This window comes from Oncorhynchus mykiss, chromosome 31, assembly GCF_013265735.2.
Source record: "Oncorhynchus mykiss isolate Arlee chromosome 31, USDA_OmykA_1.1, whole genome shotgun sequence".
NCBI lineage: Eukaryota > Metazoa > Chordata > Actinopteri > Salmoniformes > Salmonidae > Oncorhynchus > Oncorhynchus mykiss.
Window position 1 is genome coordinate 8,013,313 of NC_050571.1, and position 15,889 is coordinate 8,029,201.

General features: G+C 45.0%; 1 protein-coding gene across 2 annotated transcripts in view; it reads left to right on the forward strand.

Annotated features, from left to right (window-relative positions):
• The window catches only part of arap3 (ArfGAP with RhoGAP domain, ankyrin repeat and PH domain 3), a 55,457-nt gene extending 39,681 nt beyond the window's left edge, over positions 1-15,776 (forward strand). The window contains exons 20-32 of one of the 2 annotated variants that reach the window (XM_036969558.1): positions 93-305; positions 517-625; positions 3,086-3,233; positions 3,819-3,887; positions 3,965-4,039; positions 6,293-6,410; positions 7,252-7,380; positions 7,567-7,781; positions 7,853-7,971; positions 8,739-8,802; positions 9,006-9,149; positions 13,084-13,122; positions 14,255-15,776. In XM_036969558.1, the coding sequence (XP_036825453.1) occupies positions 93-305; positions 517-625; positions 3,086-3,233; positions 3,819-3,887; positions 3,965-4,039; positions 6,293-6,410; positions 7,252-7,380; positions 7,567-7,781; positions 7,853-7,971; positions 8,739-8,802; positions 9,006-9,149; positions 13,084-13,122; positions 14,255-14,731 (1,919 nt within the window). In that variant the 3' untranslated portion in view covers positions 14,732-15,776. The remainder of the gene's footprint in view (positions 1-92; positions 306-516; positions 626-3,085; positions 3,234-3,818; positions 3,888-3,964; positions 4,040-6,292; positions 6,411-7,251; positions 7,381-7,566; positions 7,782-7,852; positions 7,972-8,738; positions 8,803-9,005; positions 9,150-13,083; positions 13,123-14,254) is intronic. The other variant, XM_036969559.1, reaches the window with a different exon arrangement.
• The last annotated feature ends 113 nt before the right edge of the window (positions 15,777-15,889 follow it).

Here is a 15,889-nt window from a genome sequence, read left to right on the forward strand (position 1 = left end):
TTTCCAGTTTAGCTGTACTTTACACCAGCCAGAGACAGGAGATACTAGCCGATGACTGATGTACTGGATTTGATGTGTGATCTGCTCGTCAGGTCTGGGTCACGAGGGGATCTACAGGAAGAACGGAGCCACGTCCAGGATCAAACTACTGATGGAGGAGTTCAGGAACGATGCTCGCAACGTCAAGCTTCGGATCGGGGATAACTTCATAGAGGATGTGACTGACGTCCTGAAGAGGTTCTTCAGGGAGATAGACGACCCCATCTTCATGGCTGACCTGCATCAGCTATGGAAGGAGGCTGTCAGTAAGTACAGGTGTCTCTGGTGGCAAAAGAGATTTTAAGTTACCATCACAGATAGCACACACATGAAGCTACTATTTTGTTGTGTTTTCTAAGTTGTGTCCTCTTGGTTCCCTTTAGAATTATAGGGCTTCCATCAAGCTGTTGCTGGTCAGGATGTCCCACAATGTATCTTTTTGAAATCTAACTGGTTCCTGTTTGTGTATTTTTATAGGAACAGCCAAGGATAAGAACCAGCGTCTGGACAGATACAAGGAGATCATCCGTAGTTTACCTAGAGTCAACAGGACTACCCTGGCTGCTCTCATCAGCCACCTCTACAGGTTAGTAGAGCCTCAAATTGGACCAGGTTTTAAAGTTGAGCAACTAAGCAGAGTTACTTCCTGTAGTCAAATGGAATTGACCCCAACCCGAAACAGGACACTTTTTCATATTTAGACAGCCTCACTGGCAAGTTGGCAACTGTCAACTTTTTACTGATATTTTTTCTCTCCCTTGGTCCCAGGGTTCAGAAGTGTTCTCTCTCGCTCTCTCGCTCTCTCTCTCTCTTGGTCCCAGGGTTCAGAAATGTTCTCTCTTTCTCGGTCCCAGGGTTCAGAAGTGTTCTCTCTCTCTCTCTCTCTCTCTCTCTCTCTCTCTCTCTCTCTCTCTCTCTCTCTCTCCTCTCTCTCTCTCTCTCTCTCTCTCTCTCTCTCTCTCTCTCTCTCTCTCTCTCTCTCTCTCTCTCTCTCTCTCTCTCTCTCTCTCTCTCTCTCTCTCTCTCTCTCTCTCTCTCTCTCTCTCTCTCTCTCTCTCTCTCTCTCTCTCTCTCTCTCTCTCTCTCTCTCTCTCTCTCTCTCTCTCTCTCTCTCTCTCTCTCTCTCTCTCTCTCTCTCTCTCTCTCTCTCTCTCTCTCTCTCTCTCTCTCTCTCTCTCTCTCTCTCTCTCTCTCTCTCTCTCTCTCTCTCTCTCTCTCTCTCTCTCTCTCTCTCTCTCTCTCTCTCTCTCTCTCTCTCTCTCTCTCTCTCTCTCTCTCTCTCTCTCTCTCTCTCTCTCTCTCTCTCTCTCTCTCTCTCTCTCTCTCTCTCTCTCTCTCTCTCTCTCTCTCTCTCTCTCTCTCTCTCTCTCTCTCTCTCTCTCTCTCTCTCGGTCCCAGGGTTCAGAAGTGTTTTCTCTCTCTCTCTCTCTCTCTCTCTCTCTCTCTCTCTCTCTCTCTCTCTCGGTCCCAGGGTTCAGAAGTGTTTTCTCTCTCTCTCTCTCTCTCTCTCTCTCTCTCTCTCTCTCTCTCTCTTGGTCCCAGGGTTCAGAAGTGTTTTCTCTCTCTCTCTCTCTCTCTCTCTCTCTCTCTCTCTCTCTCTCGGTCCCAGGGTTCAGAAGTGTTTTCTCTCTCTCTCTCTCTCTCTCTCTCTCTCTCTCTCTCTCTCTCTCTCTCTCTCTCTCTTGGTCCCAGGGTTCAGAAGTGTTTTCTCTCTCTCTCTCTCTCTCTCTCTCTCTCTCTCTCTCTCTTGGTCCCAGGGTTCAGAAGTGTTTTCTCTCTCTCTCTCTCTCTTGGTCCCAGGGTTCAGAAGTGTTTTCTCTCTCTCTCTCTCTCTTGGTCCCAGGGTTCAGAAGTGTTTTCTCTCTCTCTCTCTCTCTCTCTCTCTCTCTCTCTCTCTCTCTCTCTCTCTCTCTCTTGGTCCCAGGGTTCAGAAGTGTTTTCTCTCTCTCTCTCTCTCTCTTGGTCCCAGGGTTCAGAAGTGTTTTCTCTCTCTCTCTCTCTCTCTTGGTCCCAGGGTTCAGAAGTGTTTTCTCTCTCTCTCTCTCTCTCTTGGTCCCAGGGTTCAGAAGTGTTTTCTCTCTCTCTCTCTCTCTCTTGGTCCCAGGGTTCAGAAGTGTTTTCTCTCTCTCTCTCTCTCTCTTGGTCCCAGGGTTCAGAAGTGTTTTCTCTCTCTCTCTCTTGGTCCCAGGGTTCAGAAGTGTTTTCTCTCTCTCTCTCTTGGTCCCAGGGTTCAGAAGTGTTTTCTCTCTCTCTCTCTTGGTCCCAGGGTTCAGAAGTGTTTTCTCTCTCTCTCTCTCTCTCTTGGTCCCAGGGTTCAGAAGTGTTTTCTCTCTCTCTCTCTCTCTCTTGGTCCCAGGGTTCAGAAGTGTTTTCTCTCTCTCTCTCTCTCTCTTGGTCCCAGGGTTCAGAAGTGTTTTCTCTCTCTCTCTCTCTCTCTTGGTCCCAGGGTTCAGAAGTGTTTTCTCTCTCTCTCTCTCTCTCTTGGTCCCAGGGTTCAGAAGTGTTTTCTCTCTCTCTCTCTCTCTCTTGGTCCCAGGGTTCAGAAGTGTTTTCTCTCTCTCTCTCTCTCTCTTGGTCCCAGGGTTCAGAAGTGTTTTCTCTCTCTCTCTCTCTCTCTTGGTCCCAGGGTTCAGAAGTGTTTTCTCTCTCTCTCTCTCTCTCTTGGTCCCAGGGTTCAGAAGTGTTTTCTCTCTCTCTCTCTCTCTCTTGGTCCCAGGGTTCAGAAGTGTTTTCTCTCTCTCTCTCTCTCTCTTGGTCCCAGGGTTCAGAAGTGTTTTCTCTCTCTCTCTCTCTTGGTCCCAGGGTTCAGAAGTGTTTTCTCTCTCTCTCTCTCTTGGTCCCAGGGTTCAGAAGTGTTTTCTCTCTCTCTCTCTCTTGGTCCCAGGGTTCAGAAGTGTTTTCTCTCTCTCTCTCTCTTGGTCCCAGGGTTCAGAAGTGTTTTCTCTCTCTCTCTCTCTTGGTCCCAGGGTTCAGAAGTGTTTTCTCTCTCTCTCTCTCTTGGTCCCAGGGTTCAGAAGTGTTTTCTCTCTCTCTCTCTTGGTCCCAGGGTTCAGAAGTGTGCAGACCTGAACCAGATGTGTACCAAGAACCTGTCCCTGCTGTTCGCCCCCAGCCTCTTCCAGACAGACGGGAAAGGAGAACACGAAGTGAAGATCGTTGAAGACCTCATAGACAACTACCTGTATATATTTGATGTGAGTAGTGTCTCATAGACAACTGTCTGTCTTGATGTGACTAGTGTCTCATAGACAACTGTCTGTCTTGATGTGACTAGTGTCTCATAGACAACTGTCTGTCTTGATGTGACTAGTGTCTCATAGACAACTGTCTGTCTTGATGTGACTAGTGTCTCATAGACAACTGTCTGTCTTGATGTGACTAGTGTCTCATAGACAACTGTCTGTCTTGATGTGACTAGTGTCTCATAGACAACTGTCTGTCTTGATGTGACTAGTGTCTCATAGACAACTGTCTGTCTTGATGTGACTAGTGTCTCATAGACAACTGTCTGTCTTGATGTGAGTATAGTCTAACCAGAGAGGGTCTAAGCTCAAATTCATCACTTAGAAATCGGGGTTGTGTTCCATAGGTAGGAATCATTTTCAATGGATTGAAACGTGGAGGTACTATCTACCTGAACTTGTCCAGTCAGAACACAGATGTTCACATTCTATTGCAAATTGTTTTGCTACTGTGTGCCCTACTGAACATGGTCCAGGTCAATCTGTTCTGTACAATCTAATGAATAATCAGCAAATGTCTAATTGTGTTTTGTTCAGATTGATGAGGAGCAACAGACCCAGATAGAACTGGAGCTCAGCCTCATCACCACCTGGAAGGACACACAGGTACATGTTATAAATGATTCATTAAGGGTTATAACACATTGTAAAGGGTTATAACACACAGTGTCCTGTCTGTGCAGCTGTCCCAAGCAGGTGACCTGATCATTGAAGTGTATCTGGAGAAGAAGATGGCAGACTGCTGCATCACACTCAAGGTAAGTGGAGACAGGTTATCTTCTGATTTAGGTGCTGTTATTATTTCGCCACACGGTGGCGCCTCTCCACCCTCCACGAGTCTCTCTAGAACAGGGGCTTCCTTCCAGTAGCTCGCAGCCCACCTTCCAGTAGCTCGCAGCCCACCTTCCAGGAGCTCGCAGCCCACCTTCCAGGAGCTCGCAGCCCACCTTCCAGGAGCTCGCAGCCCACCTTCCAGGAGCTCGCAGCCCACCTTCCAGGAGCTCGCAGCCCACCTTCCAGGAGCTCGCAGCCCACCTAGGAGTAGCTTGCAATCAATTCTTTTTTTATGTTTTCCATGTAAAACTAAATGCATGCTTTTCAACCGATCGCTGCCTGCACCTGCCTGCCCGTCCAGGATCTCTACTCTGGACGGTTCTGACTTAGAATATGTGGACAACTACAAATACCTAGGTGTCTGGTTAGACTGTAAACTCTCCTTCCAGACTCACATCAAGCATCTCCAATCCAAAGTTAAATCTAGAATTGGCTTCCTATTTCTCAACAAAGCATCCTTCACTCATGCTGCCAAACATACCCTCATAAAACTGACTATCCTACCGGTCCTCGACTTCGGCGATGTCATTTACAAAATAGCCTTCAATACCCTACTCAATAAATTGGATGCAGTCTATCACAGTGCAATCCGTTTTGTCACCAAAGCCCCATATACTACCCACCACTGCGACCTGTACACTCGTTGGCTGGCCCTCGCTTCATACTCGTAGCCAAACCCACTGGCTCCAGGTCATTTACAAGACCCTGCTAGGTAAAGTCCCCCTTATCTCAGCTCGCTAGTCACAATAGCAGCACCCACCTGTAGCACACGCTCCAGCAGGTATATCTCTCTGGTCACCCCCAAAACCAATTCTTCCTTTGGCCGCCTCTCCTTCCAGTTCTCTGCTGCCAATGACTGGAACGAACTACAAAAATCTCTGAAACTGGAAACACTTATCTCCCTCACTAGCTTTAATAAGCACCAGCTGTTAGAGCAGCTCACAGATTACTGCACCTGTACATAGCCCATCTATAATTTAGCCCAAACAACTACCTCTTCCCCTACTGTATTTATTTATTTATTGTGCTCCATTGCACCCCATTATTTTTATTTCTACTTTGCACATTCTTCCACTGCAAATCTACCATTCCAGTGTTTTACATGCTATATTGTATTTACTTTGCCACCATGGCCTTTTTGCCTTTACCTCCCTTATCTCACCTCATTTGCTCACATCGTATATAGACTTGTTTCTACTGTTTGTTTTACTCCATGTGTAACTCTGTGTTGTTGTATGTGTCGAACTGCTTTGCTTTATCTTGGCCAGGTCGCAATTATAAATGAGAACTTGTTCTCAACTAGCCTACCTGGTTAAATAAAGGTGTTCTCAACTAGCCTACCTGGTTAAATAAAGGTGTTCTCAACTAGCCTACCTGGTTAAATAAAGGTTTTCTCAACTAGCCTACCTGGTTAAATAAAGGTGTTCTCAACTAGCCTACCTGGTTAAATAAAGGTGTTCTCAACTAGCCTACCTGGTTAAATAGAGGTTAAATAAAATAAAGAAAGAAAAGGTATCTCTCTAGGGTCTGGTTCTCTGTAGGTATCTCTCTAGGGTCTGGTTCTCTGTAGGTATCTCTCTAGGGTCTGGTTCTCTGTAGGTATCTCTCTAGGGTCTGGTTCTCTGTAGGTATCTCTCTAGGGTCTGGTTCTCTGTAGCTATCTCTCTAGGGTCTGATTCTCTGTAGCTATCTCTCTAGGGTCTGGTTCTCTGTAGCTATCTCTCTAGGGTCTGGTTCTCTGTAGCTATCTCTCTAGGGTCTGGTTCTCTGTTGGTATCTCTCTAGGGTCTGGTTCTCTGTAGGTATCCCTCTATGGTCTGGTTCTCTGTTGGTATCCCTCTACGTTCTGGTTCTCTGTTGGTATCCCTCTATGGTCTGGTTCTCTGTAGCTATCTCTCTAGGTTCTGGTTCTCTGTAGGTATCCCTTTATGGTCTGGTTCTCTGTAGCTATCTCTCTAGGGTCTGGTTCTCTGTAGCTATCTCTCTAGGGTCTGCTTTTCTGTAGGTATCCCTCTAGGGTCTTTTTCTCTGTAGGTATCCCTCTACGGTCCGGTTCTCTGTAGGTATCCCTCTACGGTCCGGTTCTCTGTAGGTATCCCTCTACGGTCTGGTTCTCTGTAGGTATCTCTCTACGGTCTGGTTCTCTGTAGGTATCTCTATGGTCTGCTTCTCTGTAGGTATCTCCAACCATGGGTGCTGAGGAGTTGACTAACCAGGTCCTGTACATGAGGAACATCCCAGCAGGGGAGAAGGACGTGTGGCTGACGTTCGAGACCATAGAGGAAGGACAACTGGGTGAGGAGCATGATGTTACTATCTCTGACTGGGTGAGGAGCATGATGTTTATCTCTCTCTGACTGGGTGAGGAGCATGATGTTTATCTCTCTCTGACTGGGTGAGGAGCATGATGTTTATCTCTCTCTGACTGGGTGAGGAGCATGATGTTTATCTCTCTCTGACTGGGTGAGGAGCATGATGTTTATCTCTCTCTGACTGGGTGAGGAGCATGATGTTACTATCTCTGACTGGGTGAGGAGCATGATGTTACTATCTCTGACTGGGTGAGGAGCATGATGTTTATCTCTCTCTGACTGGGTGAGGAGCATGATGTTTATCTCTCTCTGACTGGGTGAGGAGCATGATGTTACTATCTCTGACTGGGTGAGGAGCATGATGTTACTATCTCTGACTGGGTGAGGAGCATGATGTTACTATCTCTGACTGGGTGAGGAGCATGATGTTTATCTCTCTCTGACTGGGTGAGGAGCATGATGTTACTATCTCTGACTGGGTGAGAGGCATGATGTTTATCTCTGACTGGGTGAGGAGCATGATGTTTATCTCTCTCTGACTGGAAAATACTATAGAAAGTCTAAAAACAGCTCAAAATAGCACTTATCTCTAATAATAAAACTACCACTGTAAAAAAACAGAAGTGAAACTATACAGTCCGATGTCCTGGAATGACCTTCTGTGAAATACAACTGGACTGTGAGAAAGTCTTCATGTTTTAAAGAGAAGGTATCCCAGAATGGTTGTTATATAATGTTTGTCTTCCACAGAGCGGCCCCTACACCCTAAAGAGAAGCTATCCCAGAATAGTTGTTATATAATGTTAAATGTTTGTCTTCCACAGAGCGGCCCCTACACCCCAAAGAGAAGGTGCTGGAGCAGGCTCTACAGTGGTGTAAAATGGCTGATCCTAGTTCAGCTTACCTGGTGGTGAAGAGAGTTCCCAAAGGAGAGGGCATCAACATCCTCACTGGTGAATACGGCACAGACCAGAGAAATAGCTCATTAGCTTGAGTCTATCTATCCAAACAATCACAATCAAATTGACCCTCTTTTGATTTTTGATCGTCGATTTGTAATCAGCCCAATTTCTTGTTGCTCTTACGGGGACATATTATTTGGAGACCGTATGATTACAATTGAGATGTTCTATTCACAGCCTACAAGAGTGAGATCATAAAGATGGGAGTTCTGAAGTGTCGTGAAGAGCCGCCTAAACTCCTCCACGGAAAAGTCTTTCAGGAACACACCTTTCAGATCAAAGACCACAAGCTGCTACTGCTGAAGGACAAAAAGGTATTTCTGCTCTCACGTCGCGGTCACATCTTGAAGTCGGAACTCTGCGCTACTTTGGACTCGATGTCGTTGTCGCAGGTAGATCCGTGATTGTCCGTTTGTGTTTCCTATAAATATTTTCTGACTGTATAACATGTCTGTCATTTCAGAGCATCAAGCCTGAAAAGGAATGGCCTCTGAAATCTATGAAGATCTACATGGGAATTCGAAAGAAGCTGAAACCCCCCACTAGATGGGGCTTTACTCTCATGATGGAAAAACAGCAACTGTAAGTGTTTTAAACTCTTGTCTGGCAATGAAAGGAAATACCACTATCTTGCTACACATTATTTGGGTCATTGCACAGGATGTCTGGAAATCTTGAATCCAACTTCTATTGGATAAGATTGAAACGTGTTCCTATAGGACATACACCATGTTTTCTCACGTATTTGAAATTCCTCTTAGCATTCCTCTTAGAATTCCTCTTAGCATTCCTCTTAGCATACCTCTTAGCATTCCTCTTAGCATACCTCTTAGCATACCTCTTAGCATACCTCTTAGCATACCTCTTAGCATACCTCTTAGCATTCCTCTTAGCATACCTCTTAGCATACCTCTTAGCATACCTCTTAGCATACCTCTTAGCATTCCTCTTAGCATACCTCTTAGCATACCTCTTAGCATACCTCTTAGCATTCCTCTTAGCATACCTCTTAGCATTCCTCTTAGCATTCCTCTTAGCATACCTCTTAGCATTCCTCTTAGCATTCCTCTTAGCATACCTCTTAGCATACCTCTTAGCATTCCTCTTAGCATTCCTCTTAGCATTCCTCTTAGCATTCCTCTTAGCATTCCTCATTGTTTATTGTAGTGAATGATTTTGCATGACATCAGGTGTTATGATATTATTTTAGTGAACGACGTTGTTTAAGGGAGGGAGGGAGTGGAATGTCTTGTTTTAGATCTGCCTCTCTCCTCCCCTTTAAATGAGATCTCCTTCCCCTCCCCTTTTTTAAGAGCTAATCACTGCTTTTGTGTTTTTGTGTCTCCCAGGTACCTTTGTTGCTTTTGTGAGTCCGACCTATGGGATTGGGTCACCAATTTCCTCAAAGCACAGGTATGTTGTGGAGCTATCCCCCCCCCCCACCCAACTCTATGGGTTGTGTTGTATCACTTTTAAAGGATTCACAGTGTGCTTCCCCCCCATCTTTTTGTAGGTGTAACACCTCTACTCTTTAGATTTGTACTTCTGTCTGTTTCGTTTTATCCATTCAATTCTATTTTGATTCATTTGGATTCACTCGTTTCCCCTCTTAACAGAATGATGACCCCCGACCTCCGGTGTTGAGGCGTCACTCCTCCTCAGACATCTCCAAACAGAAGTTTGGGACCATGCCCCTAGTACCAATCAGAGGGGACGGACATGAGAGCAACTCTACCATGCTGTCAGCCAATCAGACTCTGGTACGTTTACACTCGACTATGCTCGTATCCAATCAGAATCTGGTACGTTTACACTCGACTATGCTCGTATCCAATCAGACTCTGGTACGTTTACACTTGACTATGCTCGTATCCAATCAGACTCTGGTACGTTTACACTCGACTATGCTCGTATCCAATCAGACTCTGGTACGTTTACACTCGACTATGCTCGTATCCAATCAGACTCTGGTACGTTTACACTCGACTATGCTCGTATCCAATCAGACTCTGGTACGTTTACACTCGACTATGCTCGTATCCAATCAGACTCTGATACGTTTACACTCGACTATGCTCGTATCCAATCAGACTCTGATACGTTTACACTCGACTATGTATGGTTTTGCAGGATACAAGCCTCTCGCATGCTTCCCAGTTTGCTCATGTATTATGACATTTTGTGGCGTTTTGGTTCGTATTGGTGTTAGGAAGGTTTTTTTCCTGTTCGCGCACAATTATTTGATTTTTTTTGGAGGCAAGTGGAAGTTCGTTAGTCGTCGAAGTCTACGCCCCTTCATTGGTGATTGGTCAACAGTACTATTCCTAGTAGGAGTGGGAACTATGGACGGGATACTTCAATTAAGTGTTTGTTGTCATTCAATGAGAGATGACTAGTTTTCATGTAAATTCTTTCACTTGAGAAAAACTGCACCAAACATCATAGATGTGAAATTGTGGAACTTAGACCTCCTTGGCAAAAAGACAACAAATGAATTACAGATTTATTGATTTAATTGGGACTATATTGAGGAAGTGTATACTGATTATGTTGTTGCTACGGCATCTCAAAAGAGACAAACAGTAATATTCCTGCTTTTTTTCTCGTTTTTCAAGCAAAGGTCTTTTAACTAACTGAACCTAGTGTGGGGAGCCTTTAGCCAACTGAACCTAGTGTGGGGAGCCTTTAGCCAATTGAACCTAGTGTGGGGAGCCTTTAGCCAACTGAACCTAGTGTGGGGAGCCTTTAGCCAACTGAACCTAGTATGGGGAGCCTTTAGCCAACTGAACCTAGTGTGGCGAGCCTTTAGCCAACTGAACCTAGTGTGGCGAGCCTTTAGCCAACTGAACCTAGTGTGGGGAGCCTTTAGCCAACTGAACCTAGTATGGGGAGCCTTTAGCCAACTGAACCTAGTGTGGCGAGCCTTTAGCCAACTGAACCTAGTGTGGGGAGCCTTTAGCCAACTGAACCTAGTGTGGCGAGCCTTTAGCCAACTGAACCTAGTGTGGCGAGCCTTTAGCCAACTGAACCTAGTGTGGCGAGCCTTTAGCCAACTGAACCTAGTGTGGCGAGCCTTTAGCCAACTGAACCTAGTGTGGCGAGCCTTTAGCCAACTGAACCTAGTGTGGGGAGCCTTTAGCCAACTGAACCTAGTGTGGCGAGCCTTTAGCCAACTGAATCTAGTGTGGGGAGCCTTTAGCCAACTGAACCTAGTGTGGGGAGCCTTTAGCCAACTGAACCTAGTGTGGCGAGCCTTTAGCCAACTGAACCTAGTGTGGGGAGCCTTTAGCCAACTGAACCTAGTGTGGGGAGACTTTAGCCAACTGAACCTAGTGTGGGGAGCCTTTAGCCAACTGAACCTAGTGTGGGGAGCATTTAGCCAACTGAACCTAGTGTGGGGAGCCTTTAGCCAACTGAACCTAGTGTGGCGAGCCTTTAGCCAACTGAACCTAGTGTGGCGAGCCTTTATCCAACTGAACCTAGTGTGGCGAGCATTTAGCCAACTGAACCTAGAGTGGGGAGCCTTTAGCCAATTGAACCTAGTGTGGGGAGACTTTAGCCAACTGAACCTAGTGTGGCGAGCCTTTAGCCAACTGAACCTAGTGTGGCGAGCCTTTAGCCAACTGAACCTAGTGTGGCGAGCCTTTAGCCAACTGAACCTAGTGTGGCAAGCCTTTAGCCAACTGAACCTAGTGTGGGGAGCCTTTAGCCAACTGAATCTAGTGTGGGGAGCCTTTAGCCAACTGAACCTAGTGTGGGGAGCCTTTAGCCAACTGAACCTAGTGTGGCGAGCCTTTAGCCAACTGAACCTAGTGTGAGGAGCCTTTAGCCAACTGAACCTAGTGTGGGGAGCATTTAGCCAACTGAACCTAGTGTGGGGAGCCTTTAACCAACTGAACCTAGTGTGGCGAGCCTTTAGCCAACTGAACCTAGTGTGGTGAGCCTTTAGCCAACTGAACCTAGTGTGGCGAGCCTTTATCCAACTGAACCTAGTGTGGCGAGCATTTAGCCAACTGAACCTAGAGTGGGGAGCCTTTAGCCAATTGAACCTAGTGTGGGGAGCCTTTAGCCAATTGAACCTAGTGTGGGGAGCCTTTAGCCAACTGAACCTAGTGTGGCGAGCCTTTAGCCAACTGAACCTAGTGTGGGGAGCCTTTAGCCAACTGAACCTAGTGTGGGGAGCCTTTAGCCAACTGAACCTAGTGTGGGGAGCCTTTAGGCAACTGAACCTAGTGTGGCGAGCCTTTAGCCAACTGAACCTAGTGTGGCGAGCCTTTAGCCAATTGAACCTAGTGTGGCGAGCCTTTAGCCAAATGAACCTAGTGTGGGGAGCCTTTAGCCAATTGAACCTAGTGTGGGGAGCCTGCACATTTGGGTTGATGTTTTAAACTTTGAAAGATTCCATTAGCCCAAGTTGTTTACTTCACACACAAAGCTTGTTTTTGTATCAAGATCGCTCCTTTCGGTCTCCCCTTTCTGTCTCCCCTTTCTGTCTCCCCTTTCTGTCTCCCCTTTCTGTCTCCCCTTTCTGTAACTCTTTGGTGTCTAGTATTTTTACTATTTCATATCCTTCAGTATCCCTCAAATACTATCAGTATACTGAATAGCATTCACTATGGGCCTGTTTCCCTGACCCAGATTAAGACTACTTATGGGCAAAAAGCAAGGCAAAGCACTTTTTTTTTTGACCAGCGATAGATTTAATCTGGGTCAGGGAAACGGTCTCTGTTTATACAACGGGTGTTCTAATCCTGGATGCTGATTGGTTAAAACCACATTGCAGCCTGTGTCTTTTCCACAAATTACCACCGGCTAAAACTATGATGTTGAAATGCCTATTTACTCTGTTTCATCTCACTACGCTATCCACTGTCTCCTCAGCCCAGCCAGACAATTTATAAACTTGATCTCCACTGTAAAAAGCATCTACATATTACCTCTAATTTCTTTTAGACTAACATTTTGTTTTCAATAGTGGAGATTTTTATAAAACTTGCTGTCTGTCTCTCTGACATTTGCAACATTGTTTCAATATTGAAATGAGATCTCCAGCTGTCCCATAGTAAATGAATGTGTCGGGGTTGGGAGTCCGGAAGAGGCAGAAAGGCAGGTAGCTTTTCTCAACCAGTCAAAATCATGAATCAGCATTTTTATGTACATATACAAAGAAGTGTCAGTGGAAAACCGGTCAAACTAAACAAAAAGCAGCTAATTTGCCGTCTTTCCAGCTACAATTTGAAGTGATTGTGTTTAGCTGTGTTGTTGGCTAGCTCCTCTGAACAACAGTGTCCTGACAAAAGTGCACATTTCCAATACCAGGTGAAATCCTGCATCATTAGCTCATTCTTATGAATAAATGTATCCAAATGGCTTAGGTATCAACCCTAGATTTGTGTTGGGACTATATCTTGTGAAAGGATTAAATAGTATGAATAAACTAATGAAAATTAAAGTTTTTAGTGAAAATATGTGACTCATTATTGTAATATGTTGGTAACCCGTTGTATAAAAGTGATGATGTCAGAGAAGCCGGTGATTGGAGGATATATTGGCACGGTTTGCCGACCTTGACTTAGTCTCGGGCCCAACAACGCCCATGCCAATATATCCTCCAGACACCGGCTTCTCTGACATCATCACTTAAATGACTGTATTTCACGGGGTACGCTGGTATCTTTTTGTCTTTCTCTGCAGCGAAAGCTTCACGCTAGAAGGACTCTCTCCATGTTCTTTGTAAGTATTCACACCCTGGTGCTCGGTCATTTCAATGTTGCATGTTTGCTTTGCGTGCCATTTTGAATGTTCATACTTCTTCCCGAGGGCTCAGTTGGTAGAGCATAGAGCTTTGCAACACCAGGGTTGTGGGTTTGATTCCCACGGGGGACCAGTATGGGAAGTGAGGAACTGCTGCGACTATCTCTGGAGTGTCTGCTAAACTACTAAAATGTCAAATGTGTTACTTTTGTTTACTTGTCATCTAACAAGAAGCTACAGATGAGAATAGAACATAATGTTTATGTTGAAGGTTGCTTTTGGACTTGTTTAATGCTTTCCTAACTTGCATAACTAACATTTCTCCAAAGCCTCTCTCTGTCTGTCTGTGTATAGACATTCCCTTGGTTTATACAGGGACTATATCTAACTCAACCACGCCTTCACTCCCTGATGGAAGCCCTGACTTCCTGGTATTAGAGCATCAGGATGTTGATGTGGATTTCTGAAGTGTTGACAACAGGATGGACTGGGAAGGATATATTGTTCTCCAGTATTGTTCTGGTTCTGTGACCCTTTGCCTTGATGGGGAGGTCTGGGAGGCTTGGTGAAGTACCTTCTTGTGTTTTACAGAACACAGTCTGCTGTGGCTATTAGTCTACTGGTGTACCTACTGGAACTAACCCAGCCCCAGTCCCAAATGTATTGACATGGGAATTGTTTTACTTGTATGTTTCTTTTGTCCCTCAGTGTTTTGACTAATTGTCTTGAGGTTGTTGCTTGAGGCTCTAGAACAATGGCCAGACCTTAATAAGAGGAAGTCTGTTGTTTTTAACGTGGTTGTCGAAGAAGGGTAACTCCCTACCATGTTTGTCCCATTTTAAATGAACCACACGTCTTTCTGTGTCACTGTAGTGGCAGATCATCTCCTTAATACCTACCTAAAGTTCCTAACAGATAGTTACATCTCAACCCCTTTATTATTATAATAGTTTTACTTCTGCATTTGTCTTGGACCTTCCAGAGCTTTACGTAGTGTATAATCAAACATACCAAGAACTCAGGGTTTGGTTCAAATTCAGTGTTTCTTACCTCCCTCCATTCTCCCTTCTCTCTTCTCCTCTCTCCTCTTCTCCCCCTCTCCTCTACCCAGCCCATGAAGGTGCAGCAGGACTCCTTCGAGGAGCATCCAGAGCCAGAACCCCCAGAACCCCCAGAGCCTCTGTATGAGGAAGTAGGAGACTTCGGCCTGCAGGTCCTCAAGTCCCTGGAGACCAGCTTCCTCTCCAACAACACCTCAGAGACCCAGGAGGTCCCTGACGGGCCCCTGAACCTCATCCTGGGCCCTCGGAAGACGGGCTCCCTGGACCGCATGATCGGCCCCAACCCGGTTCACTCTCTGGGACTGGGAGGAGAGGGTCTGCTGCCCCCTGCTGGTTCTCTTGATACCCTGGTCCTGGGTGAAAGAGAGAACCTCCAGGAGTCTAATCAGCCAGTGCCGAGGAGGAGGAAGCAGCAGCACAGGCCCTGTACCCCCTCTCAGGAGCTGCTCCTCCAGGAACTGTCCTCCGTCTTCACCAAGAAGACAGAGAATGAGGAGAAACCACCAGGAGAGAAGAACGTCATCTGAGGAGAAGAAGAGATGTGTGCACTTGTATTGTAGACTCAGGCCAGACAGACAGAAGACTGTAACAGCATGGGAGTACGGACACAACCCATTTGTTTGGGTGGTGTGTCAAAAAGACATAATCAGATAGGAATAACCATTTACTTGTTTTATCCTACAAACTAGTACTGTTCTATCACTGGTATGTACAGATCCGTTTTATTTTGAAAGATGCTTATTGGATTATAACATCCTTGCTAATTGCTTTAAGCTATGAACTATGGGGGATGCCTTTTTTCATAGTTTTTTTTTTCATAGTTTACTAAACCTCTAGAGTGAGAAGAGAAATGGATGCTTCTCTCATGTCTGGTGGTGATGCATTAGGCATTACACTGGTTTAGTTTTAAACAACTGGATTTTAAATAGAAATGTGTTACAGTCTCTTAATGTATTAATTTATTTTCAAGAATATTTTATCAACTTTGTTTTTAATTTTTTTTTTTTAATAAAAGCTGTGAAAGTAAAAAGCAGAGTTTTGCTTCAAAACAGCCCCAGATATTCCAGAGTGTTGTGACACTGTCTGGCCAGAAGGTGGCAGTATGCCACACTGTCTGGCCAGAAGGTGGCAGTATGCCACACTGTCTGGCCAGAAGGTGGCAGTATGCCACACTGTCTTTTAGATAGTACAAATGGATTCTGAGTATTATATACACCACTGTATGACGTGAATACAGCCAAATATAATGATTGTTAGTGGCACTACATTTTAATATTCTTCATGTTTGCACTACTAAGTCTATTGCTTTTACGTTAATATGCCATGTTCAAGATATCCTCCCTTTTTCATCAATCTAAATAGACAATAAGATATTACAATTTGACTGCCTTTGCCAAGTGTCTATAGTGTGTTGTAATGCATTTGCTTGCATTGTCCTCCATTCGTTTTATTCTTACTGTAAATATTGTACATTATTCTGTGTGCTTATACCCTTTCAATATTCATTATGCAGCATTTCACTGTGTCGTCGCTACATGAAGGTCTATATTAAATATGATATTTTTAGTTTTATGATGCGTCCAATCTCTTTTAATTTTTTACTTTTTTACGATTGAGAATTATAATTTCAATGATTTTATAATTTCACATTATTTGTATATGCAAGTAGAGTATGAAGCAGCACA